The following is a 27,065-nucleotide window of genomic DNA, read 5'->3' on the forward strand; positions in this document are numbered from 1 at the left end:
TGTGGCATGTCTGCCAAAAAGGTTGGTCCTCATTGCCCTATGTTAGGGCCAACATAGGCAGCCATAGGCTGCCCTCCAAGGCAACTTGTTGGCAAGCCACACAACAATGCTGTAAGAGCAGCCCCTAAAGCTACTTTATTTTGTGACTGGGGACAGATTGGGTCCCAGAGCTGCCAAAGCTAGGGGTATGCAGAGGAGGTTTAAATGTGTCTTTGCCCTCTCCCACTCCAGGGCACAGCCACAGTTTTCTCCCACCTCTTCTGCAGCTGTCCAGGAAAGAACACAGAGGGCTTGTCTACACGTGCTATTAGCATGCAGCAGTAAACTCCAGTGCATATTGTGCCAGAGTTTATTGCTTCCAGGTGCCATGTTTGAATGTGTGCCTGGGAGAGCAGTATGCTGAGCCAAGTCGGAGCAGCTCTGGCTGGTAGGGGGCTCAGCGTGTCAGCCTGCCAGCCCAGGACTGCTCTGACTCGGCTCAGCATGCTGCAGAGGAGCTGTCTGGGGCATGAGGGTGCTTCAGTGCAGGGCTAGTTGGCAGGCAACCCCCAAATGATGCACCCTCCTGCCCCAGCCAGCCCTGTCAGCATCTACAAGTACATTGCTGTGCACAAGAAAACTCTGCAGCAGGATAGTATTTTTATTTACAAGTACTACTCTTCTGTGGAGTTTATTATTGTAGCACACCCAAAATGTACAAGTAATTCTGTGCTATAAAGTGAGTTCATGCTGCCATGTATCTTGCTTGGCTGTACAGCATGATCGTGTTTTTTTGTGTAACATAATTATTGTATGTTGTCCCTCCTCTAGGACTGGAGAGGACCACCTCCCATCCCCTTCATTGTATCCTGACCATTGCCTTAAGATTTCTCAACAGAACCTACAAAACCAGTTTAGTGATTCTGGCCAAATCCTGGAGTGCTGCTGACCACCTTTGAATGGATTGGTCTGCATTAGCAATGTTCCAGTGATGCTGTGTTGGGATCAGAAAAGTTATTTAAGGTTCAGGCCACCTGGGCTGGGGGCTTGCTCTTTGTTTTTCCCCTGGGTCCCCTGCCGAGGGGAGGGGGAACACTAGAATGTTTGCTGGAGCTTCAGGCCAGGTGGTACAGAGAGCCAGGGCTTCAAGTCAAGTAGCCATGTGGGGGTTTTGGACTGGGAGTCCAGGGCAGGAGCTGGTAGCTCACCTCTACAGTCACTCAGGTAGGAGCAGAGATCAGCACTCCACAGCAGCTCGGCAGAGTTGCATCAATGGGAATCCAGGACAGGAGAAGAGATTGGCACCCCCGCTAACTCGGCAGAGCTACATCAACTCACTGAAGAGCCCTTTGCAGTGCAGAAGGGATGGACAGTGACAGTGTGGGAGATGACATACCCAGATTCCCAGGGACTAAGATCTTTTAGGTTGAGACTTCCCCACTCTCAGGCTTCCAAGCCTGGGGTCAAAGTTTCCCCAATAGGGATATGGGTGATACGGGGTATACGTTGAACCAGGACAGTGTTTTTGTTTTGCTTGACCATACGTTATGTTCTGGTGTTTGCCTGTGTAATAAATCAGGGGTTTGTGTCCATACTGCTTGGAGGGAAAGGTTGTTGGCTTTATTGGACATCCTAGTGATTCATTTAGTGTTTCCCGGACATCCTAGTGATTCATTTAGTGTTTCCCAGGTGGTCTGGGTGGGGACTCGAGCGAAGGTGAAATATATTTAGTAACCCAAATTGAACCCAGCCCTTGCTGCTGCTGGCAGGTGCTCAGAAGAAGGGTTACATTAAGTTCCTGGGGCCTCATAGGGCCACACATGTAGACACCGAGACGTTTACTGTCTAGCTAGGCAACTCCGCAATAAACGTCTCATGTAGACGTGCCCAGTAGGAAAGAACACAGTGCTTCAACCATGACATCTCACCAACTCCTTCCCACAGCCTGGGTTTGAATCCCAGGGGTCATATAAGAGCAGTCCTTGTGCTCATACCTTGGGCCTTTGTGGAGGGAACAAGGCAAGCTCCATGTGCTGTCACCCCTGCGCAGGGGCAGAGCAAAATACTCATGCTTTATACAGAGGGCTTGTTCATGCCTGTTCTGAAAGCTCCACATGGGTTGCACTGTGTTCCCGAGCCCTGTACCCAGGTACTACAGGCATTTCTCTGTTTTCCAACTTTTAGAAACTTGCCTTTCCACTACAGGGAACAGAACATGTTACTAGCAAAGCAAACGCACAGAAGGATAGCTTGGTGCTGAATGCAGCCAGGACATCAATGTTAACACTGAGCAGCGTTCTGGACTGCGGATTGGCTCTCAGTTGACTTGCGTTCTAGTCCTGTCTTTTCCACTTGGCTGCTCAGTTACCTCAGACAAGCAATTTCACTGCTCTGTGCCTCAGTTTCTCCATCTGTATGCTGGGGGCAAGATGCTGATGCCCCATATAAAGTGCTTTGTGATCTGTTGACATACTGCGTAAGAGGTAGTATTGACATTACAGTTGTCTCATGTTATTCTCCCACCACTGGTGAGGTTTTATCATGCAATTCAGGCGCTCTAGCACAAAAAATCCGGGGACAAAAGTCTGTGATATGGCCTTAGCTCCAAACCTTAGAGTGTGCACTTGTAGGATATTTTTTCCATTTTTGTTTATTGCTTCTCCACTCAATGGAGGGTGATTTTCAGCTTCTATCCAAAGCCAAAAACTGGATGAATTGTATTAATCTGCAGAGATTTGTGCATCTGCACTCAGGGACAGGACTATTTGGCAAGGAGAGCCTTACTGAAATGGATAAAGAGACTAGGAGTTGTCACTATTCCAGGATGACCCAAGTCCTCTGTGGTGGTGGTGGTGGTGTTGGTGTGTTGTTACTGGACTCTCCAATCATCTCCCCCTAAAATCTATCCCTGTTCAGTTCATCAGTAGTCGAAGCAGATGATGTAGCACAATACATATCCTCCACGGACCATCTTCCATCCCTTCAAGGCTCCACTCTTGTTTCAGAGCATCAGCTCCTAGCGTCCCTCTAGAATTGCCTGGCAGGAATTAAAAAACAAACAAATAAAACAATTTACACCTGCCAAGGTAGATTTGAGACCATCTCTGACTTCATCTGTGGGAGTTTGACCCACAGGATCACCTCCTGGGGTCCAGTGTCACTTACTAATGCTAATCACCATTGGAAATACCTTTACTTCTTGTCCCTACTCGTGAAACCCTTTCCCAGAAGGAGGAAACTGGGATGTTAAGCAACTGACATCCTTTACCATTACAGAAGAGCAGGGAGCATATGTTATTTCTTAATGGCAACCACCTAGTGTCCCCTGCCCTTGATGAAATGTCAGGCTGAAATGAGCCCAGCAATCATACCCTTCCGGGTGACAACCCACTACCTTTGGACAAGTCTGCAGGTGTAACAAGGTGAACTAATTGAGCCCTTAGCAATCCATTAATACTGTATTAGCGTGCATGGGGCTTACACACTGTCACACAAGCAAAGGTCTTGCATTCAGCATTAAGCGGGAAAATAATTTGAAATTGTTTCACAGGTAAGATGATCCACTGCAGTTTCAGCTAGAAACTTTATTCTTCACTTCCTGGCCTAAATTAGTGCATAGCATTGCTCTGCTTGGATGTGCTCCCCTCCAGACATGGCTGCATTTCATTGACGTGGCAGGATTGTATTTGTTGTTTCACAGCCGGCCCTTTCTAGCTCAGCCCTCAAACAGGAATATCATCCTAGCCACAGAGCATGTGATGGAAACTGCCTAGCCTCAATTCCTGCTGAAAACAGGATGTCTCAGAGAAAGACGGGTGACCTGTGCTCACATCCTTGTATGCAAGGGAAAAGCATGAGGTTGGAGCTTTCCACTAGCAGCACTGGCAAGGGTTCCAGCCAGGCACGTGCTCCAGAACTGTTTCTTTGTACACAGTTATTTCCTCTGCATTGTTTTTAGTTGCTTTGCTGCCACTGCTGCTGCCTGAGTCCCTGTTTGGGGCAAATGGGCAGGAATATTACTCCAAGGCTATGGCCTGGTCTATACTACACTGTGTAGCTTTATTCTGCTCTCAGACCCCTCTTTTGTACCAGCAGAGCTACTCTACCTCTGCTTAACTCAGTAAGACTTCTGCTGCCACCTGACAGCTGGTTGAAATCCTGATAGACATGGCTATGCCTCATCTACCTGCCACAGCTCATTCAGCAGCAGGTGCCCCCACCAAGTGCACTTCATACTTCAGTAGCAGAGTTGCTGGGTGAAGCCATGCAGAGCCATCACCACCAGAAGCATACAGGTGGGCACGGTCTGTGGCAGCCGCGTGTTGGTGGTGGGCGTTTCACCAGCAGTTCTGACAGCAGGGCAGGAGCAAGATGTAAATGCCGCAGTCTCATGTTGCAGGTGTCTTTCGACTGCACATACAAACACAAGGTGATAATGGGGTCAGAACTGGCTTCTTGTACAGTTTTTCTTATCTTTATACATTCCAGGTGTTCTTCTTGATATCAATACTGGGCTTCAATCAATCAATCTAACTAGCCACATCCTTTTAGATAAATGGTATTTAATTAAAAAAAATGACTGCAGCAATGTGTCTTTGGGAAGACTGCCACAGGAGACCCCTTAGTGCCGTTAGTAAATATGTCGAAGGCAAGCGCTATACACAAGCCATGACACGTGGAAAAGCATTATGCAGCTGGAGGGAGAGGGCTGTACAGGTTCTGAAAGGCAAGCCTCACTGCTAGGTCAAAGGGAATGGAAAAAGCCAGGCTGACAGTCCAGGAAACTAGACAGCCTTGAAGTCATATGATGGCAAAAGAAAAACTTGTGGTAGAGGAGAGAGAAAATGAGATATGAACAGGGTGGACTGCAAAGCTACGCAGTGCCTACCACAACACAGTCCCCCTGGGCTGTGACTAGAGCTCCTGGCCCCCACCAGAAAAAGTGGCAGGTGCTGGGCTAACACCCCTCCACATCTGCGTGGCTCCAAGTCCCCAATGCCAGGAGGCCCTCACAGAATTCAGCTGGGATTCAGCTGCTCCAAACCTGGCCTATAATTTGATCCTTGGCTATGAAAACCACCACCCTGACACCCAACACAAGCAGACCCGAGGGTTGTAGGAGGGCAGCAGACACCACTGAGTGACACACACGCCCTGGAGGGGTGAAACTCCGCCCGGTGCGGGCCGGGGAAGGAAGCAGCGGGCAGCTCAGCCGAGAGCAATGAGCGAGCGGCCGGGAGGCTCCCCGCCCGGCTCTTCCTTCCCTTGAAGCAGGAAGGATCGGGCTCTTTTAGCAGGAGGGGGCTGGGGCAGCGGAGCCGCCTCGCCCAGGGGAGTGGCTGCGCCGGAGCTCCGCGCTCGCCCGGGCACCGCCGCTTCTCCCCGCGCCCGCAGCATGCTCGGCCCGGGGCGGCTGCGGGAGGCCCGCGCGCGGCTGGAGCAGGCCGGGCAGCCGCAGCTGCTGCGCTTCTGGGCCGAGCTGGGGCCGGCGCGGGCGGCCGCGCTGCTGCAGGAGCTGGAGCGGCTGGGCCCGGAGGAGCTGGGCGAGCACTGCCGGCGGGCGGCCGCGGCCGGCGCCCGGGAGCAGGGGCCGCTGGAGCGGCTGGACGCCAGGATGCAGCCCGTGCCCGCCGGCGGCCTGGGCAGCACCCGCCGCAGCGCCCCGGCCGAGCTGCAGCGCTGGGAGGCGGAAGGTGGGTGGCGCGGGGCACGGTCCCGCCCCGAGCGCGGCTGCCCGGCTCCTGCGCGCGGGTCCGCTCCCCTGCTTGCTGGGAGGCACCGTCCTGCAGCCGGGCTCCACCGGCGTTCAAATCCCGCCGCGGGCTGACGGTCATGGCGAGCTGCATCTCGGCCTTGATGCCGGCCGCTGGCTGGGACCAGCGCCCGGGGCTGTGGCTGCGGCTGCTCACCCGCTCGTGCAGGCTGGGCAGCGGGCTTGCTGTGCGCTGCAGGACCCCGCTTCTGCCCCAGCCGGCTCCGCTTCCCTTTGCAGCTGCCCCTGGCCTCTGCGCTGACAAGGCCTGGGAGAAGGGCCTGGCTGCAGGTTTGCACGTAGTCTGGACTTTGGTCACACTGAACTCTTCTTTGCCTCCCTCTTGAGGGCTTGGATCAAGCCTAGTCTGTGTTTACCTGGCCACAGAACCCATCTTCCTAGTCATACCCAGGGAAGACCACTCTACTGGTGCAGGGATAGTACCCACCAAGGTAATGTATAGTAAACCTCCCACTGGAGCTGCTGGAGTGGGAAGGTCTTGGCTTTATGCCGAGTTTATGGAAAGGGGAGACTCCTCCTTGGCTTGCTCCTGTGGCCATCTGGCTGAGGGCAAATAAAATTTAGGGGCATCTGAACCCCAAGCCTCTGGGCTTGGGCGTGCAAGTAGGATGCCTGCCAAAAGTTTTGGAAACATCTGAAGCCCCAGATGGGGGTGGAGGATGTTTGCTGGTAGTAGGGCCACTTATGGTTCTGGACTGACTCACGGATTTGGAATTTGTTTTGGCTAATTTGGCTTGAAATATGGAAAATTAAAAAAAAAAAAAAAAAAAAAAGCCTTTGCCACCCTGAGTGCTAATGACTTAGTTCAAGATTGCCCAGAGCCAGAACACCAGGCTTGTCTGTATAATGACGGGGGCTGGGTTTGCTCTGAGATACAGAAGGCAGACCTACACCAGGAAAGTGAATACCTGCCTTCTGTGCGCACAGCCTTTCCCTCCTGCTCTGGAGTTGCTTGTTCTGGTAGAGCAGAGCTGGCTCAGGGTGATCTAATCCTGAGCAGAGAGATACTCCCAGTGACTAAGGCAAGTCATATGAACAGCTCTGGTCATCCTGGCAGAGATCTGGATTGTGTCCCATGGGTAACCAGTGCAGAGAAGTGAGCACTGTCCTACTGTGGGGTATTTGGGATGCCTTGTGGTACCACCTTGATGGGATGCATTAATTAGTAAGAATTGGATATTTCTACCTATAAACTACAAGAGCTGAGCTCATAGATCACATATATAGGTGGCTCACTGTGGCAAGGGGGAACAAAATAGCAGCCTTCAAATACCTGAAGGGGGGAGTTGGAAGAAGATGGAGCTAGAGCTAGACTATTCTCAGTGGTGGCAGGAGACAGAGCAAGAAGCATTGGTTTCAAGTTGCAGCAAGGGAAGTTTAGGTTGGATATTAGGAAAAATTTTCTCATGAGGAGGGTAGTGAAGCACTAGAAGAAGTTACCCAGAGAGGTTGTGAAATCTCCATCCTTAGAAGTTTTTAAGACCCAGGTAGACAGAGCATTGGCTGGGATGATCTAGTTGGGGATGGTCCTGCTTTCAGCAGGGACTTGACTAGATGACCTCCTGAAGTCCCTTCTAACCCTCATTTTCTATGATTCTTTGAAAGTGGAATGGTCTTCTGGCCAGCTGTAGGACAGCAGGCAGTTTATACAGCTGTGGCTTTCTGAGGATTCACCTTAGATTGAAAGATAACTTGACAAGGTGAAAGTTGGCACCCTTGATAACAAGTGATGCTGTAGAACACCATTTTCTACAGTGGGTGATGTGCTAGCTAAGGTAACATGTGAGGGGCTAGCAGGAAGCACAGAACCATGGCTGTGATAAGTTAGCAGGGCAGAATGAATGTGATTGGTTTCATTTTCTTGGCAAGTAGGTAGGTGAGTGGCCCAGCTTTCATAACCTTGGAAACACTTCCAGAGAAGAATTATTTCAACAAACACCTTGTCCATCCTGCCTTGCCATCTGCTCTTCATCTAGAGCAGCATTTTCTAAACTAGGCATCGCTGGGGTTCCAAGTGGGTCTTACAGAGTTCCTAATTCCATCAAGTTTGCAATTAACAGGGGCAGGGACTTATTGCCTTTTAGCTGCTCTTTGGTAGCTACCCCTATTCCTGCAGTTATCCCATGGTATACTGGGATAATTTAGGGTTGGGAGAGGTAGATCACAGTGAGGGGGTGCAATTCTTGTTCTTTTTATCCTGCTTAATGCTTATTAGGGCTGTGCAAAGCTTTGGGTGGTGATTCGATTCAGAGGAGATTCGGCCTGATTTGCTGGCTGAATCTCTGAATCTGAATCGAATCAAGGAACCAATTAAAAGGTCCGAATCAATTTGAAGCTCTCCATATCTTTGGAAAAGATTCGGAGAGCTTTGATGATTCAGACACTCCCCAGTGGCTACAGCAGGGAGCTGCAGCCGGACTAGGAGCTGGTGAGTAGAGGTGGGGAAGCAGGCTGGGGGAGGGGACAAGGGACCCCTGCCAGCCCCCATACCCAGCCTGCTCCCCCAGCCCCTCCCATGGCTGCCCTGCCCACCCCAGCTCTGGCCCTTTAAGAAAAAAAAAAAAAAAAAACCTGAGGAAAAACCCCAGTACTCAACCTCAGGTTGGATTTTTTTTTAATTTTATTTTTCACCCTAAACTTTGAACAGCTGTTCAGCGAGCTCTGCTCAAAAGTGCCCTGCATCCTCAAGAAGTCTTGCTTTAGTTTTTCTCCCTGGGCAGGGTTGCAATCAGTTGTATTCGTGCAGGTGCAGACTGTTTGTCAGGAGAGTTCAATTTGTTCTTGCAAGATGGATCTGTCCGTCCTGCAGGTTCTAATGTTATATTGACATTATATGCATAATGAGTCTTACAGCAATATTTGTAGCAGCTGTCAGCCAACACTTTTTTTTTTCCCTTTTTCAGCTACGCTTTTTATATGCTGTGGAAAACAAATTGGATCTTCTTTTTTCTAGAGCAAACTGCAAATTCTTCCACTGCCTGTGGGAATTGGCAGTAGGATGAATCATTTGTCCTTAATCATGAGCATTCAAGCATTTTATATATTTATTATAAAGAAGGAAGAGCAGACCCATGTCAGTTCATTTGTTCAAAAACCCTAAGAGAAGAAAACTGAAATAGTACTTATTTATATTCCACTGGTAGCTGTAATAGTTCTGGGTACATCCCTGTACCATCAAGGGAATGAGTTGAGGCTTTAAGTATGGCTGACCTAGGAGCTAATAATGCTACATCCACCACAGCTGGACACATGATGTCTTTTTTGGTTTAGCTGCTAACAAACAAATTGGGGGGAGCAAGTGTGACTTCAGTTACACCAAAGATAGTAATTTAGAGGGTGTTGGGGTTGACAAAAAACAAAATAAATCGCCACATTCCATTTTTAACTTCTTTTGTTCCTTCCAAAATAATTTAATTTTGAGTTTCATTTATTTGGTGTGTCTCATTTTTATATTAAAAAAAAAAGCCACTATTTCTAAACTAAATATTGTAATTTTGTTTAGAAAGTGTCTAAACAAAGCACTTCAATACACTTTTAATTTCATTTTTCCTCCCTTTTTTTCCCAACCAAAATATTAGCGAATTTCAACCTGAACCCACATGTCAGGCAAACCTGCCATTGGCCAAAAACATTTTGTGCAACTCCGTGGGGTGCTTTAGGACTGTCTGGCTCATGCCAGCTCTCCTTACAGCTTGCAGGGCTGTTGGGATGAGTGACTGCTGAGTTGAGAGGAGTTAATGCTGCAGTGAACAGAGGCCCCAAGTACAAGACTAATTCTACCAGGGTGATACAGATTGGTGGGCATGAGGAAATGATGAGCGATGATGGCCAGAATTTATGGAGGAAGAATACCTGTGTTTGAGTTGGACCATGCCACTTGGGCTAAATGCCTGGCATTTCTTTAAGGGATGATACTGCAGAATAATCCCAATGCAAATGTATGAAAGGGCAGATGAGTTTTACTAAGGTTTTAAGTGAAGTTAGATTCAGTTTTTCAGTCAAAGATACCACCTTGGGAATGGAGGTGAAATAGTTCAGGTACACTTCTCTGAGCTCTCAAGGAACATTGAGCTTCTCTTATGGGGCACCAGGTCCCAAGTGGAGGGAACTGCACTTATTTTTATACCACTGTCCCTTTAGTTGCTTTCCTCACTGTGACATCACAGAGGCAGAGTTGTGTAGTGAGCTGCGCACCCATGGGTGACAGACAATCGTTTGCATCAGAAAGAAAGTAATAGCTGCTGGAAGGGAAAATGGCAGGAGCCAATTAAATGTGTACAGTGTATTTCTACTTTATCAAATCCTCTCGGCTTGATAAAATAGGCCCATTTTATTTAATTTTCTCTTAAGGCTAGACTTGACAGAGTCCTAACACTGTTGTTTTGTGGCATTGGGTCAGTCATGGAACAACCACCCTATTAGCAATGCAAAACCACAGCATTGTCATCGTCAGTCTACGTTAGCTTTGCACAGAGGCTTCAAGCCTGAGTCCATCTGCCATTGTTTTTTATTATGGTTGCAGATAATTGGGTGGACAAATCCAGCCAAGACTTTATACACAAGAGTGATGACAGACATTATTACAAACACCAATGACTTGGGGGCTTTCCTGCTCACTTGGCATTCAGGGGCTTAACCAGGCATCATTTTTTGTCTTCCTGCAATAGAGACTTTAGAAGGGGAGATTAAATTGTCTATTCTAGGGGCTCTTCCCTCCTGAGATCACTGAACCAGTTCTCTTAAGGACTTTTCTATACAGCCAAATAGTACTGATTTTGTGATAGCAGCACAGTTGTTTGCTTGTGTGGGAGTGCTGATTGTAGGATCAAGGTGCTTGTGCCACTACTGGAAGGGGAAGAAGTTATATTACTCAAAAGCAGTTTTATACCAGTAAAGCTGCATCCACATTAGCAGTTGTACCAATTAACTGTTTCACTATTACAAATAGTCAAATTGGTATAGAAGCTCCGGGTAGACTCAGCTTAAGATGCTGTCTCTAGTTTCAAGCATTGACTTTTTCTCCCCTTGAGCAAATCATTGTGTTTTGCTGGCTCCAAAATATGCAACGGAATATTTAATGCAGTTGCTTGTCTCAATTTCTTGTGCAAAATTTCATGGGCAGAAGTCTGTTTCAAAATGAATTAGAGATTCAGCAGGCCTTCACTGACACACACTAGAATAATTTCTGTAGCATGTCATATGCACACACTTTTGGTCCAGGTTAGGTGCCTTCTAATGCTGTGTTTAAATTCCTGTCAGGTTCTTTTTGTCCCAAGGTCCAGTTTCTTCTGAAATCTTGAAGTGACACTTTTGAACAATATCTCTTCGTGGAACTACTTTCAGTCTTGCTACTGGACACTTGTCCTATTGGACTGCTCGCATGAACACCTTGTAAAGAGCTAGTAATGCTTATGCCAATGAGGCCTGCAGCATCAGGCCCTTTGTTTGCATTAGTGCTTTCATAGTAGGTAGGCCTGTGTGAAGCAGTTAGTTTTCGCTTCGGATTTGGCCGATTCGGGGGACAGTGATTTGATTCGGTGTTTTGAATCACTGTCCTGATTTGATTCGGCCAAATCTGATTTGGAGATTCAGCTGCTGCCAAATCTCCGAATCGGCCAGGCCCATCACCTGCCCGCTCTCCCAGCCTAGCAATGGCTGCCCCACCGGCCCCAGCTCCTGGCACCTTGGGGGGGAAAAAAAAAAGCCTCAGTGCTCAGCAGGTGCTGCCGTGTGGGGGGTGATCCCCCCTACCCCCCCACTGCCCCATGGTGCATGGGGGGCTCTGCACGAGTCCCCGGCACCCCCCTGTCACTTCCCCAGCCCCGCTATGGGTGCCCTGCCTGCCCCAGCTCTGGCCCTTTAAGAAAAAAAAAACCAAGAAAATCACCAGAACTCGCCACTCCTGTCCATGGGGGGTGATCCCTGCTGCCCTGCACCATGTGGGGGGCTCTGCATGAGCCCCCAAAGCCCCGAGGCCACTGCAGGAATGGTGAGTCCTGGGGCTTTTCTTGGCTTTTTTTTTTTTTTCTTAAAGGGCCAGAGCTGGGGTGGGCAGGGCACCTGTGGAGGGGCTGGGGGAGTGGAGGGGTTGGGGGGCTTGTGCAGAGCCCCCCATGCAGTGGGAGGCAGTGGGGATTGCCCCCCCGCCCAGCACCACCCAGTGAGCACTGGAGCTTTTCTTTAAAGTACTGAGCTGGGGCCAGTGGGGGCAGCCATGAGGGGGTCTGGGGGAGCGGGGGGTGTCAAGGGGCTGGCAGGGGTCCCCACATGGTCCCCTCCCCCAGCTCCCCCTTCCCCACCCCTAGTAATTACCAGTTTGGAGTCAGCAGCAGCTCGCTGCTGCAGCCACTGGGGACTGCCCGAATCATCAAAACTCTCCGAATCTTTGCCCTGATTCGATTCGGATTCGGAGATTCGACCACCGAATTGAGCCAAATCTCCTTCAGATCGAATCGGCACCTGAAGCTTCGCACAACCCTAATAGTAGGGTTTTAGTAACTTGTTTGAGGATTTTATTGGCATCCTGCCAATCCCCGTGTTTGTCTGTTTGCCTAGAATAGACTGCTGTAGCTCAGAGAGCAGATAGGTGAGGAAACCTGCCATAGATCCACCTTGAAAAGGAGAGCAGCAGAGAGGGCAGGAGGGAGGGGGTCCATAACAAGGGAGCCTGCTGAGCTTTGTGAAAAAGCTGCTGTATCTCCCCTCCTCTGCTCCTGTGGAGAGGCAGCACTTTTTTTTAACTTCTTTCCTGTACTATTTAGCGGTTACCACTTTTACTTATGCCCAAAGTAGCTGAACCTTATAAGAGTGTATTGTAAACTTTGCACAATTTCTGCAGACCTGGGCAGTGTGGAAAAGAAGCATCTGCCTAAATGTTTGTTCTGGCCCTTGGACCAATGTCCCTTTAACTGTAGCAAGTTGAACAATGATACCAGCCTGTGTAATGATAGCGTGTAATTGGCTTTCCAAAGTGCATTTGACTTGATATTAGTTGCCAACTTGGAAGCAATGTATTTAAGCAAAGAACATATTATTGCTATGGTGGATTAGAGCCCTATAACCCTTGAAGCATGTGTTCCCTGCAGCATTGCCTTCCCTTAACTCCTCTCAACTCAGTGGTCACCCTTCCCAACAGCCCTGCAAGGTATAAGGAGAGTTGTTAGGAGCTGGACATAGTCCTAAAGCACCCCCGGGATTCCCTAGTATCATCCTTTAATATCATCAGCTATATGATATTGGGCAGGAGTCTGTCCCATTGCTTTGATTGTTGGAAGCTGAATCTCTGGCCAGCCTCAAACCACAGAGGAGGGTATTGAGATGGCAATAGACTTTTCCTTCTTGTCACCAGTTTGGAGGGATGATTGGATGGGATTGAGGGGGAAGGGTTACAGTTGTCAGAGGATTGACCCTGTGAGAAGTGCTGCATTTTGTTCAGTGTTCTTTGTTCCATGTGTGTTTCTGAGTCAAAGTTAAGATTTGACTTTTTGCAGCCTTGCAGATCTGAGATGACTAACACAATATCATAGTACTCACCAATACCATAATACCCACCATGCTGATTATCAACAATTGGTACTACTGAACACTTTTTGCTGAGTTGATATTGGAAGTTGTACGTTTGAGGTTGCTGCACCAGTAGTATCTCACGGGAAATGCCTGCCATAAATGTTTGACTCTTGCTATTAACTAGTGTAGCTCTGGTCAGTGGGAAGTCAGGGTGCATTCAAAAGAGGGTAAATGAAAGAACTTCTATCAAATTTTTCTCCAAATTTTTAAAGACTGGGATTTTTGTGGGAGTGGCTTTTGTCTATTGATAGGAGTATGCAGGTTCAGGACTTCTGGCTTGTGTTCCCCTTTGCAATGGTTTTGCTGTGCATATAAATCTCACTACTTACTAGTAATCTGTTCCCATCCATCATGGTTGCTAAGCCACAGTCATTGATAGCGTCTGCTACACTCTTAGCTAAAGAGCTGGGTCTTTTGGCTCTAACATTCTTGTAGGATCCAGAGGTCATTATTTCAGCGCCCAATGCTGGCAGCCAACCCAGAAGCACAGTTGCATACAGCATTGGAGAACACCCGTTGTCTCTTGCTGCCTCAACATCCTCACCTAAAATTGGAGAGAATATTATGTGTGAGCCCCTTTGTTGAAAAGGCACATGAGAAGGGCCTGTGATTTTAATGGTTATTGATCTTCACATTCCTTCTCTTCTTTTTCTCTTGTGTGACTTCTGTCCCAACCAGGTTTTCATCAGATCTCTCAGAATAAAGTAGCAGTGCTGCTCCTGGCTGGAGGGCAAGGAACACGCCTGGGGGTGACCTATCCCAAGGGGATGTACAACGTGGGGTTGCCTAGTGGCAAGACCTTGTATCAGATTCAGGCAGAAAGAATCCGCAAAGTGGAGCAGCTTGCCGGCAAGAAATATGGCACCAAGTGTACCATCCCCTGGTAGGTGGCATGACATGTTGTGTATATGGTACAGATGTCTTTGTATTACGCTGCCACCCACATGCTTTCACTCAGCTTCCAGTGGTATTGTGAGGTGCTGTGCTAATGGAAACAATGGGTTGTTCGTTGCTTTTAAATGTTCATAATAAAGACAGACAAAGAGGGGAAGCACAGAAAAGGGAAGTGAGTTTCCCAAATGCAGACAGCAGTGGCAGAGCTAGGAAAGGAACCCTGGCCTCTTGGATCCCAGACCAGTGTCCAAATAATTGAAGCATGGTTCAACTGTGATCTCTCCATCTAGTTTTTAATACAACACCTATCTCTGCGATATCTAGGCATCTATTTCAGGCCTATCATAAGTAACCACCAGGGCTTCTAAGAGCAGGTAAGATGAAAATGTATTGTGCCTTTCTCTGAGGGTTTTTTTTGGGCTTGAGAAATCTTATTGTGCAGCTTCCAAGAACCCAGCACGTACTGTTTCTGCCACAGTAAACAGTGGGGTTTTTTTTCTTCCCACAAAGATAAGTGCTTCCCTTCCTACTTAACCTCTGGCTCCATCAGGAGAATCCTGCATGTGATTCTTCAACATATTTCCTCTGTTTTTACCTCCTGCTATGCCTATCCAGGTGTCAGCAGGAAGCATTTTATTAATGTCGCCACCCTGTCCTGCTCGGTCATAGGAGGGAGTTGAGGAGTGTGAAGGCCCCAGAGTATCCCTGAGGTTTGGAATTTAACACCTTGAGACTTTGTCCAGGTGCTGTTTATAAATAATTGACTAACTTGACATGGCTCCAGGTTGTTCTCTGGGAAAGCTCACTGGGGCCAGTGTGTCTTATGCCACATATATTTGACCTGATTTATACTGATTGCATTTGGTATTTGCCTAGAGCTTTGTTCACTCAGCTCTTGACAGCTGGCAGGCGTCGTGGCTACAGCAGGGGCCACCATCCCTGCAGCTGTCACCCTGCTGCACCTTAACACACGCAGGGTCACCCATGGCATGAGTTTTGCTTGTTCGCAGCTTGTGGGGCAGTTCCCCCCCCAAGCCCCTGCACCGATCTTCTTGACACTTGGCAGGCTTTGTGGCCTCAGTAAGAGCTACCAGCCCTACAGTTTTGACCTCCCTGTGGTGTAACACATAGACATGACAGGAGTTTTGCTTTCAAGAATTTGGGGTACAGTTACCCCCAAGCCCCTGCACCCATCTTCTTGAAACATAGCAGGTTTCATGCTCTCAGCAGAAGCTACCATCCCTGCAAGTTTCATCCAAGTCGGATAAAAAACAACAAAGTTATAGATATTTAATTGATTTCCCCATTATACCCTATGGCTGGATCTCTGAGGCAGCTCCGAAGCTTCGGAGCTGCTTTGGCCGGATCGAGGTGGAAACCTGGTCCAGAGCTCCAGATCAGATCTCTGCCATCTGAAGTGGCCGGATCCAAAGCCGGATTGGATTGCTGCCGACTCACACAGGCGTACTATAGAACAGTGTTTTCTGAACTTCTGAAATCACAGAACCCTTTCTCATCACTTCTTCTGGCACAGAACCCCTGCCCCTACCCAAAGACTGGTGTGGTGCCAGGCGACCTGGTTCAGCAGTGGTGGTACACTGTCTCCTGGCCTGATCTGCCATTACTGTCAACCTCGTTGCAGGACCTCAGGGTTCCATGGAACGCAGTTTGGAAACCACTGCTATTCATAGATGCTAGGGTTGGAAGGGACCTCAATAAATCGAGTCCGACCCCCTGCATAGGCAGGAAAGAGTGCTGGGTCTAGATGACCCCAGCTAGATGCCTATCTAACCTCCTCTTGAAGACCCCCAGGGTAGGGGAGAGCACCACCTCCCTTGGGAGCCCATTCCAGACCTTGGCTACTCGAACTGTGAAGAAGTTCTTCCTAATGTCCAGTCTAAATCTGCTCTCTGCTAGCTTGTGGCCGTTATTTCTTGTAACCCCTGGGGGCACCTTGGTGAATAAAACCTCACCAATTCCCTTCTGTGCCCCCGTGATGAACTTATAGGCAGCCACAAGGTCGCCTCTCAACCTTCTCTTGCGGAGGCTGAAGAGGTCCAGGTGCCCCAGTCTCTCCTCATAGGGCTTGGCCTGCAAGCCCTTAACCATACGAGTGGCCCTTCTCTGGACCCTCTCCAGGTTATCCACATCCCTCTTGAAGTGCGGCACCCAAAATTGCACCCAGCTATAGGAAATAGAAATGGCCCCTCTCTGGAGAACTTGTAAATCAGTATGAGTTTCACTGTAGGGATATCCATCTTATTTAAACACTGAGGGTGTTTCAGGCAGCTCTTTTAGAACAATATTGGTTCCCTGTTAGAAAAACCCAAACGATAGACTTGATCAGGGTATCTCCTATGTGCCATTATTTTGAACTGTGTTTATTCTTATTAGTTCAGTTTCTGTTCACTTGCAGGTACATCATGACAAGTGAGTTTACACTGGGACCAACGGAGAAATTCTTCATAGAACATGACTACTTTAACCTGGACAAGTCTAATGTGATTATGTTTGAGCAGAGGATGCTGCCAGCTGTAACATTTGATGGGAAAGCTATCTTGGAAGAGAAGGGGAAAATTGCCATGGCACCAGGTACCCTGCTGTCTACCTATGATTGTCACAGTAAGGAAAAGCATGTTGAAATTCAGAGCTGTCCATCCCTACCTTGGCACAGAGGAGTTCTCTGTAGGATCATATGTTAATGCTTTGGTGAAAGTTGCTGATTAGCTTGGTACTGTGGTGTTCAGACACATTCATGGTGTGAGGATCTCGGCTCCATCCTTTTTAGAAGTTTGCCCATGTCACAAATGCTTTCTTGCAGATTGGGAATATTGGCCAAACTGGAAAAGTATAGGCTATTGCGGGTTGAGATAAAAGAGCATTGGTGGGGGGTCAAGACTGCAGTAGCAAAGGGATGCTACATATCAGGATTGAAGGGTGTTAGCAGAGGTGAGAAGCTAGTACATCTCCTTGCCTGTGCTATGCCTACCTCAAAGTTTGTGCTATTGATCCCTTTCCAAGCACCAAGAATGTGATCTGCTTCCTGTGTGTATGGCACAAGTGCTTGAGGTGCCTCCTACAAAACCCAGTGTGATGCATCAAGGAGACAGTGTGCTGAAACACCATGGAGAGTAAGAACTTCTTTTAAAGTTCTATTTTTAAATGTGTCTGAAACTAGAGTATTAGAAAATGAGGAACATGATAATTATTTCCCGAATTCTAATAGCTTCCTTCTGGTACTTTTCCTCTAAGGATCTTAAAGTGTATTTGGCATGTCATTGAGTAATCCCTCATATTCACCTATTTCATAGCAGGAGTTATCACTGTTCCCATTTTACAGGTGGGGAGACAGAGGCACAGAAACTATGTGACTCATTCCCAGGGCTACAGTCAACATGTGGTAAACTTGGGATAATATTTAGCCATGCTAAATTCCAGTCCTGTGTTTCAGCCACTAAATAATGTCATCCCAGCTTTCCTTATTTGTTCATGGTTTAAAGATTCTGCTCTTGACATCACTGTGTGGTTTGGATGCTTGGACATTAACAAAATGGGCTTTGTTATTTCTTTGGATTATAGATGGCAATGGAGGTTTATACCGTGCAATGGTGGACAACAAGATCTTAGATGACATGGAACAACGTGGGATCCAATATATCCATGTTTACTGTGTGGACAATATTCTTGTCAAAATGGCCGATCCGGTCTTCATTGGCTTCTGTGTGTCCAAAGGAGCAGACTGCGGTGCTAAGGTGAGCCAATACTAATGTTGAGCCACTTCTCCAGTGTGTGTATTTGTGTTCTCCCCTGCTTGGAAGCTGTTGGGTAGCCAGGGCTCTGGTGTGCTCAGGTGTGTGTACCATTTTGTCCTCTAATCATTCTCAGAGAAAGTGTGACATGAAGACCAAACATAGCTGAGCTCCACATGTGCAGTCCCCACTAATGTTCCCTAGGTGGTGACTGTGCTAGCGGCAAACTGTGTCCAGTTTGTGGAACTGTAGGTATATCTGTAGGACACTGTGCCCTTTAAGCATACTTGAGAAGCCTAGAGGCAAGAGGGCTGTCTAGACTGAGTCGTATTATTCATCTTTTATTCTAGTCCAGATACCTCTGGAGTGGGGACGTAGGAGATTGAGCAAGGCTGTCTTGTCTTTGTAGATCAAAAGCAACAGGTCTTTGAACATCTATGGAGAGAAGCTTGCATAACATTTAATAATTAACAGCCTTAGCAAGAGAAGAAATCTTAAAGCAGTAATTATAAATGTTTTGCATTTAGCATTGGACCAACTTCCTTAATAGGAAAAATGTGCCCCAGTGTGATCTTGGATCCAGTATGATCACTTTAAATGTTTCATTTTCTTCTAGTTGAATGCCAAGTTCATGGGGCAAAATGAGTCTCCAGTGCTACCCCATACTCATGGCAATGTGTCTCCTGGGTTGATTCTCCTGTGTCACACTAGCATAAAACAGAACCTCCACAAGTGTCAGTTTGTATAAGAGCTATCCTAACATCTGGCAGCATGAAAAGGTTTGAAGCCCACTTGAATTGAATCCCTGCTTCCTCACTGCTACCCTCATCCTCTGTCCTGTCACTGCAGGTGGTGGAGAAAGCCTACCCTACAGAGCCTGTTGGGGTAGTCTGCCTTGTTGATGGAGTCTCTCAGGTGGTAGAATACAGTGAAATCAGCCTGGAGACTGCACAGAAGCAGAGCCCTGATGGGCAACTAGTTTACAGTGCTGGCAACATCTGTATTCACTTCTTCACACTTGAGTTCCTCAAGGCAGTGGCACAGTAAGTTTTGCTAGGTGGCTTCACAAACTAAAAATGTACTAAGCAGGGACTGTCCCAGCCGCTGTGGGTTGTAGGTTTCTGTTACTGGGGGGAAATTGCTCATATTGCTGAAAACAGCTGTCTTCTCTTACTAAAGTGTTTAGGATCCTTTTAATGAGGACTGATCAATGATGAGTTATGCCCTGCTGTGCCAAAAATGAATTTAGTTACACCAAAGAAGGTGTCTAATGTAGATGATCTTAACTATTTCCTGCTCGCCGAGTAGTCAGCCAGTGTGCAAAATCATTAGAATGAACTAATTTTCTTGCCTGAGTGAATGGGTCTCCTGCTGGAGAGTTGTGGAGTGGAGGTCTACAACCAGAGAAGTTAGTTCATGCCTTTGTACAGTTCAGTCCCACTCCCATTTAAACAGCATGGTACTGTTACTCTGACTCTCTCCTGGTGTTTGCCACCATGGTGTGCCCTTTTATTCTATCCAGTGGGCATTCTGTATGGCTTGTTGTTTTTCAACAGTGGGTGTTTGGGTGTTGCAAGGAAAGAGCAGCACTTTCTAAGCCCACGATGAGCTAATGGTAGCAATAAGCTGCCTGCTGTTGAGAGCTGGGAATCTTCTTGCTTGTTTCTTTATAAAATACATGAACTTATTTTTATTTCTGTTTCACCCTGGCAGGAAACTTGAGCCTCAGCTGAAGCAGCATGTAGCCATAAAGAAGGTGCCATATGTTGACGAGGAGGGAAATCTGGTAAAGCCGCTAAAACCGAACGGGATAAAGCTGGAGAAGTTTGTGTTTGATGTGTTCCAGTTCTCTAAGTTAGTGGTAGATGTGAATCTTTTCCTTCTCAGTATTCCTTTCCATGACCTTAGATTGTAACATGTATTTATGGGGAGGGCAGATTTTTGAACGCTGACATTATGGGTAACTTATGAAAAGGATGCTAGGCCTGCTTCAAACTGATGCTTGGTGACAATGCTGCCTTGTATTTCAAGGGGCAGGGGTCCTGCACCTGTAAAACTTACTTTGAATACCTGCAAGTTAGCGACTGTGCGTTTGGGTGTTGGTGGTTTGGCTGAGAGAGCCTCTGCTTACCTTGTGTCAAGGGAATTCAGGGTGGAGCCTCAATTTAATATTAATCCCATGATGGAGAATTCAAACCCACTGAAGATGACCTATTCAAAATTGTGGCTCTTGTAGCAACTGTAACTCTGTTACACTCTACATGCATATCAAGTCAAGCTTCTGTTAGCATACTATATTATACAGACCTAAAATACATTACTTAAGCACCATGTGGCCAAATTACTGTTGCTGTGTGAACTGTAAATTTTGCATTGCCTGACTTTTTAAGGCATGTAAGAGATCTATCTTACTATGCCACTAACACACCCTGTGGTGTTTTTATTTAAGGGGTGCTGCATTTAATAGCTTAATGATTTAGCATGATTTCTATCATTTAGAATTTAAACCTTGCTTTCCTGGCTCTAGAATTTGACAGCAAAGATTCGCCAGGTTGAAACATAAGCATAAAGTAGCATCAGCTGGAGCATGATATCATTCTCTTTGGGGGTTTTACATCTGTCCATTTTTAAATGGATTTAATTCAGGATTGAGCAGCTTAAAATCTGATTCTGCCCTCAGACCAAAAACAAAATAAAGAAAAGAAAAAGCTTTCTAAACGTATCTTACATCTGCATAGCTGCTGCGCTGCCCAGCCCTAATGAGGAACCCTACAGTAACTTAGCAGGAGACCAAGAAAGCAAAATCATTTGGTGTCAAAAGCAGATATGAGCTTTAGGTTTTGAAATGGTAATTGCAGCGGTGATTTTTTTTTTTTTAACAATGATGGCAACTGACACTGCTGGATGCATTTCATATTTGAAATGCAAAAACACGCAGTTGCTGCCTTTGTTTGCCTTCCCATGACTGAAAAACAGCTATTTATAAAGTGTGACTAAATCTGGCAGAGGGAGGACGGGGGGGTTTCCATAAGCAGTATTCATGAAACTGTACTTTGCCCCTGTCCCACGGGACCCCTGATTTAACAGCCATTTTGTGGGATAGAAAACTGAAGCTCAGAGCTGCACTTTTTTATTTGTAACAGACTTTCATAAGGGTCGATCACAGACAGTGGAGCAAGGCCTTCCCTTTCTAGCTTTTAGGCCCTGTTCGTGCCTCAGTTTCCCTCAGTTATGCCCCACCTTTACTTTTTGCTGTCACCAGGTTCCTTTGCCCCGAAGGTCTCTTTCTTCTTGGCTTTCTGTCTGGGACCTCTGGAGAATTGTCACGTGCCCTCTTCTTAGCAAGCTTCCTCTTCAGACTCCCAGTTCCCCGCCAGGCTGGGTTTCTCAGCCCATGTCCCCATGGACCTGATCCTTATACTCCTTTGCTTTCCACGTAGGGAAGCAAGCTTAGCCTGGTTTGTCTGCTGTGGGCTCTGCTACATTAGTGCTGTCTAGGTTATACGGCATCCCCTATGGAATCTTATACGTGCCTTTACTGTCAAGAGGAACCTACGCTAAGGCATTTTTTTTCCTTTCTTTACTGCTTGCTGACAGGAACTTTGTTGCATTTGAAGTTTTGAGGGAAGAAGAGTTCTCCCCATTAAAAAATGCAGATACAGGTGACAAAGATACTCCTACCACAGCTCGGAGAGCCCTCCTGTCCCAGCATTACCGCTGGGCTCTGAAGGCTGGAGCCAGGTTCCTGGATGAAAATGGCTGCAGGATTCCAGAGAAAATCAGGTAAACACGTCTAGTCAGGTATTTCGCTTCGTTCCAGTCACTGCCAACTCTTGGCTGGCTCCTGGCATGTCCTCTGGTGCAGAGAATTTGTGACTTCCTCAGTCAGTGTTTCTGGTGGTAATTGGCATGGTTCCTCTTCTGCAACAGGCCTTTCATTGACACACTGCTTGAGATCAATATCTACAACCACTCCTGGTGCATTAGTGATCACAGATTGTGTAAATTGAAGCAGGCTTTCCCTGGGGGGCACATCGTATTCTGCATGTAGGTAGCATATCTGCTTGGTCACGGATACGGGTTTACCGCCTGGCAATCACTTCAGCAGAGGCTATGTCCACCAATAAATAAGGCTCCAGAAGCTTGAAGGGGTCGTAACTTGAGTTGTGCCACAGTGGGGTTGGGAGCAGTGCATCTCCAAATATTGGAAGTACAGCCTGATGCCGAGTTATTTAACCTCTGTATTGCCACAGAGCTCTGGCAAGGCTTAATGCTGTTCCCTATGGTGGAAGCACCGACAAGAGAAAGCAGTAGCAAAAATATTCTCTGTCTCTGAGTCAGTTCTCTTCTTGGCAGGAAGGACTTGGCCAGCTTGAGAAGGTGTAACTTACAGCTTGTCTGAATATAGATCTTGGACTCATAGATACATAGAAAATCTCTCGTTCTCTTGGGCACCAACATTTGTCATTCTATAGGAAATCCTGTCCCAGATGCTTCCTTTGTCATGCTTAATTCACAGAGATCTTTTACCCTGAGTAGGGCTTCTGCCTCATTGCCTCATAGCTCAGTAAAACTAAAACCGTTGGTCTCTTGTTGAAAAGTACTTCCTAGAAATCTTCATGCAATTTTTGATGTGAAGTAACTAGGAAATATTAACTTTTTTTACCATAACCTAGGTTCAAACAGTCTCTGGGGTAGGTGATCATACACTCTCTTCCCTTTTTGGTGATATGTCCTGTTTTCTGAGTTTCCATGGGAAAGCTGTCATTTTACAAGCATGTGAAGAGTGGACTTAATCCTGTTCTGTTCTTTAGTTTATCAGGAACTGAAGACCCTCCTGCTGTGTGTGAAATTTCTCCATTGGTGTCTTATTTCGGAGAGGTGAGACTAATTGTCTAAGCAGATATTTTTAAGTACCTGGAGTTCAGAACCTCTAAGTCCTGTCAGTATAGTTTTGGCAAGGCACATAACCTCTGTGTCTTAGTTTTGCTATCTATGAAATGACATTTATAATAGTTGCCCACTTTTTAGTGGAGCTGTTCAACCTCATTAAGGTTCATAAATGTTTTGAGGCCTCCTGAAAAAAAAGGTCTATTGTAGTGGAATACGTCATCATGATAGATAAATCCCTGGGGCCAAATGCATAAGTGGTGTAAGTCCACACACATTTAGAGCAGTAAGGGATCTCTTCTAGAGCGAGCAAGCACTAAACACCCAAAGCTAGGTACCTGCTCTACCCTTTTAGGGACCAGCTTTCAGAGATTTCTGGAATTTTGCCTGGGGAACAAAGTTGTCATGACAGAGATCTTTCTTCGTGCAGGGGGAAGAGAGTTTTTCTTGTTGCTGGGATTCACAGAGCCACACAGTCGGAGACTTCCTTTTCATGTTAGGAGCCAGAAGCATGATGTAAAGGAAAGTCAAAAAGCAAAGAATGATATTTCTTAGTGAATGAGGGCAGACCATGTAGTGTAGAGCCTCATCTGGGACAGGTAGGGTGGGGAGAAACAGCCCCATGAGAACTGCAGAGGGTGACTTAGATGTCAGCAGTGGGAGCACAGATGTATTTGGAAGGTTTTCTTATACACCTAGGCCTTATCTTCATCAGATGTGCTGTTAACTCTTGGTAGCTAACACATGGCAGTTGGTTGGAGGCATAATCTTAGCACAGACAAGGCAGTTTGGAGTTTTAATTCATGGTAGTAGGCTTTCACATAATTATCTTCCCTTTCTCCAGTAGTTTCCATGTGTGAACTGACATGAATTAACAATACTGTTGGTTTTTTTTTCCCCAGTGAAAATGCATGCTTAGACATCTGTTGCACAGGGGTTTGCTTCTGCCACTTGCACTTGCTCTAATGAGAGCCTTGTAGCTAAAACCCTTTGCATCTGTTTCTAAATACAGGGTCAATATTTCAGTGTATCATTGAGGCTTGTGCTATTCATGGCTGTACTTGTCTTAATCTGTAAACGGAAGATCTTAACCTGCTGAGCTGTCAGCTACCCTTCCCCCAGCAATACCAGCTCTTAATTTTGGCAAATATAACTAGGTTTGATGCATCTACAAGCTAACTGTATTTTTTCACACATTTGCAGGGGCTGGAAACATACATGAAGAATAAAGACATCCCTTCACCCTTTATATTTGATGAAAGCAAAACAGAAATGCCAGAAAACTCTTGAACAAGGGGAAAACCTGGAACCAATACATATGACCATCAGCTCCATGATGGGAACAGGCACTAATTAAACATTGGCTTTACTATTAAAATGCTATCAATAATTAGATTGCATTATCAGGTTGATGCCAAATGCCAGTAGTGAGTATGTTTACAGATAGAAAAACACTCCAATGCTATGTGATAACTTCAGAAGTTACATCCTTACCTCACTGTTATTTGGAGGTTCAGGTATGAATGATATTTGTATTTGTTAATCCAGTTACTAAATAGGCTTTATTTCTGCAATCAAAACTGTTATCCTTCTAGTTTCTAAGTTATACAGATAAGTGATAAGAGCCAATTGGGACCAAAACAGTTTTTTGCATGTCACATAATTAGATTAATTAAACTGTAATTCTCACTAGATTTTTTTTTTTTTTTTTTATTCTCATTGATGTTAATGTAGGAATGTGAAAGAGATTAATTTGAGGTCCAGGCCCATAAAATGCTGAATACACAACTACAGTTATATCTTCCAGAGTCCATGCCCCTTTTGTCCTAGCTTTGTCTTGGCAGCTAGTCCTGTATTTGCTCTGATTAGAGAGTCCATTCAGATAATGAATAGTGTTCACCCAGGTAACGCCATTTTATAGACCTGTGACTTCAGTGGGGCTTTATCTGAGAATAAGCGTGACTTAGCATTCAGGTTGTAGAATCAAGATTAAAAGACTTACACCTTCAAGTTCAGCTGTGGATTGGTTGGATTTTAAATTGTAAATTGATAGTTTTTAAAAAGAATTGTCAGAAATATTTCACGTTAACATTAGCTTCCTTCTGTCCTGGGAGACGCTATATTTTTTATTTTGCTGTCTAAGTTTTTGTAACATGCCTCACTTTTAGACTTTTTATAAGTGTCTTAAAGCAATAAATGGAGTAAATCCAGGGGGGTATGATTTAATGCTCTAAAGTAAAAAGGTATTTAATCTTAGCATAAATGGTACAAGCCATAAAAAGCCAGGATGTGCCTTTGTAACCAGAGGGCAGGGTTGGTATCCAGCATTCCTGCACCTCTCGAAGCATTGCGTTCCTCTTACTTTCATCATTGTCTTCATTTTTTTTAAAGTTATTTTTCAAGTTTGTTGAGCTGAACGTGCCAGATTATTAACCAGAGATGTTAATTATCAAAATTATATGTAACAGATGGACCTCAGTCCTGGCATAGAAAGCACACATCTAGTTGAGAGAAGAATTAATTCTTCATGTACTGTGTAATCTTTGGCCTTTTTGATTGTGTGTGTGTGTGTATTTTATGATGTGAATACCTGTCTGATATAAAAACCTGACTGAGGTGGTCACATTCACTTTTTCTGGTTATTAAAAAAAAAAAAAATGATGGTCTCTTAACCAAATCCTTTCCTCCCTCAATATTGTTCTGCAGATAGCTTCACAGTTAGTCAACCGAGTCTTTTTTTTTTTTTTTTCTTCCAAACAGCTGTCTTTTTAAAACTAAAGAAAGTATTTGGCCATATGTTTTGTTTGGATTTTGATATTTCAGCTGTTCTGACCAATAGTCATTGCACCTAAATTACTGAGAATAAACTTTTTTATAAAGTAAGATTGAGGTGAATTTGGTGAAATATAAGAAAGGCCTCTTGTGATAACTTTTTTTTTTTTACCACAGGCTCATAGTTTCGAAAGAAGTCATCTACATTTCAACTACAAAATTTGCTTTTGTATGAGCTGTATTTGCATAGATATAGACAAATGACTATTTGCACATGGAGAGGAGCTAATCACACTCCTGATTAATCTGCTTGGATGTGAAAATGTTAATTATAAAAGATTGTCAAGGTAAATTATAGACTGAATTGTCAAAGGCAAATACTGACTGTTGCATAATTTTCCTGTGATGATTCCATTTCAGTCAGTTGAGTTACTGAATGAAATCTGGGGGTAAACACACAGCATCTTTATGATTAATTTCTGTTAATTCTTGCAAAAGTTTATTTTAAGATGCATTCTGCCTTATCGAAAGAAAATTTGTCCTGCATCCTTGTGTGCATTTGCTAAAAGGGTACATTCTCTTTGGAGCCTGAATTGCCATTTAGCGCAACACTCTTTCATCTCATGAATGTATAGCTGCTTACATGTTTTTTATCATGCATTTTCCAGTGGGAGCTGACTGTTCTTTCTTGTATTTCAAACTGAAATATTAAAAGGGATTTTAAAGGAACTTTAAAAATACTAAATACATATCATTTATCATGTGTTTGGTAAAATGATTCCAGCATCTATTCTGAATAGCTTTTTTTATAAAAACAAAAGGAGATCCCTCTTTTAGGTCTCATCAAGTTTTCTTGAATACATTTCTCTAATAAAGATACTGTGCAACTTCTAATTCATCTCTATCTTTAACGCACATGACATGAAAGAAATAAAGGTAATGAGCTGGTTCTTTGTTGCTGCACAGTTATGGGTGTCTCTACTGCAATTATGGAAATCTGACATAGTGCTGCTGAAGAACTGTTACAAATGCAGGTATACTGTAAGCTTTCCCAAGATCCAAATATATGAGAACTCAAAAATGGGACACGAGAGAACATAATACAGGAGGGAGTTTGACATTATGTGGGAAGTATTTTCCAACACAACACTTTTTCATCGCCTCCCTTTTCAGACTTGTTAGCTTTAATTTTCCTTAGGCTAACAGACTTAATGTAGGATGAGGTTAAATTTGGATCTAAAATGAATGGTGTGCCTCTTTATTAAAATACACTTCAGTGGTATGGCTCTGAGTCAGTGTTTCACAGCTGTTGTTTATACAGCAGTGCACCACGAGGTGTCAAGTGGAATCATACTTTTACTATATCACCGATCAACAATCACTTTTAAAGAAAGCTGTGGCTCTACGGAACAAAACTGTAAAAAAGCCCTAGTGTTTCTTCA

At 45.5% G+C, this 27,065-nt stretch overlaps 1 protein-coding gene and 1 long non-coding RNA gene across 3 annotated transcripts; one reads left to right on the top strand and one right to left on the bottom strand.

The window, feature by feature from the left end:
• Positions 1-2,611: 2,611 nt before the first annotated feature.
• On the bottom strand, positions 2,612-6,087 carry LOC109286536 (uncharacterized). 2 transcript variants are annotated; one of them, XR_009455891.1, is made up of 3 exons: positions 5,889-6,087; positions 4,216-4,389; positions 2,612-3,016 (listed from the first exon to the last, which is right to left on the bottom strand). It is a non-coding gene; the product is annotated as an uncharacterized LOC109286536 (long non-coding RNA). The 2 variants fall into 2 exon arrangements; XR_009455890.1 differs by having other exon boundaries at positions 4,166-4,389.
• UAP1L1 (UDP-N-acetylglucosamine pyrophosphorylase 1 like 1) lies at positions 5,117-26,517 on the top strand. Its single transcript, XM_059715527.1, has 9 exons — positions 5,117-5,672; positions 13,997-14,201; positions 16,629-16,804; positions 17,792-17,964; positions 18,811-19,004; positions 19,675-19,815; positions 21,559-21,744; positions 22,776-22,842; positions 24,055-26,517. The coding sequence occupies exons 1-9, from the start codon at positions 5,375-5,377 to the stop codon at positions 24,139-24,141; spliced, it is 1,527 nt and encodes a 508-aa protein (XP_059571510.1). The 5' UTR covers positions 5,117-5,374; the 3' UTR covers positions 24,142-26,517.
• Positions 26,518-27,065: the final 548 nt, after the last annotated feature.

This window comes from Alligator mississippiensis, chromosome 12, assembly GCF_030867095.1.
Source record: "Alligator mississippiensis isolate rAllMis1 chromosome 12, rAllMis1, whole genome shotgun sequence".
Taxonomy (NCBI): Eukaryota; Metazoa; Chordata; order Crocodylia; family Alligatoridae; genus Alligator; species Alligator mississippiensis.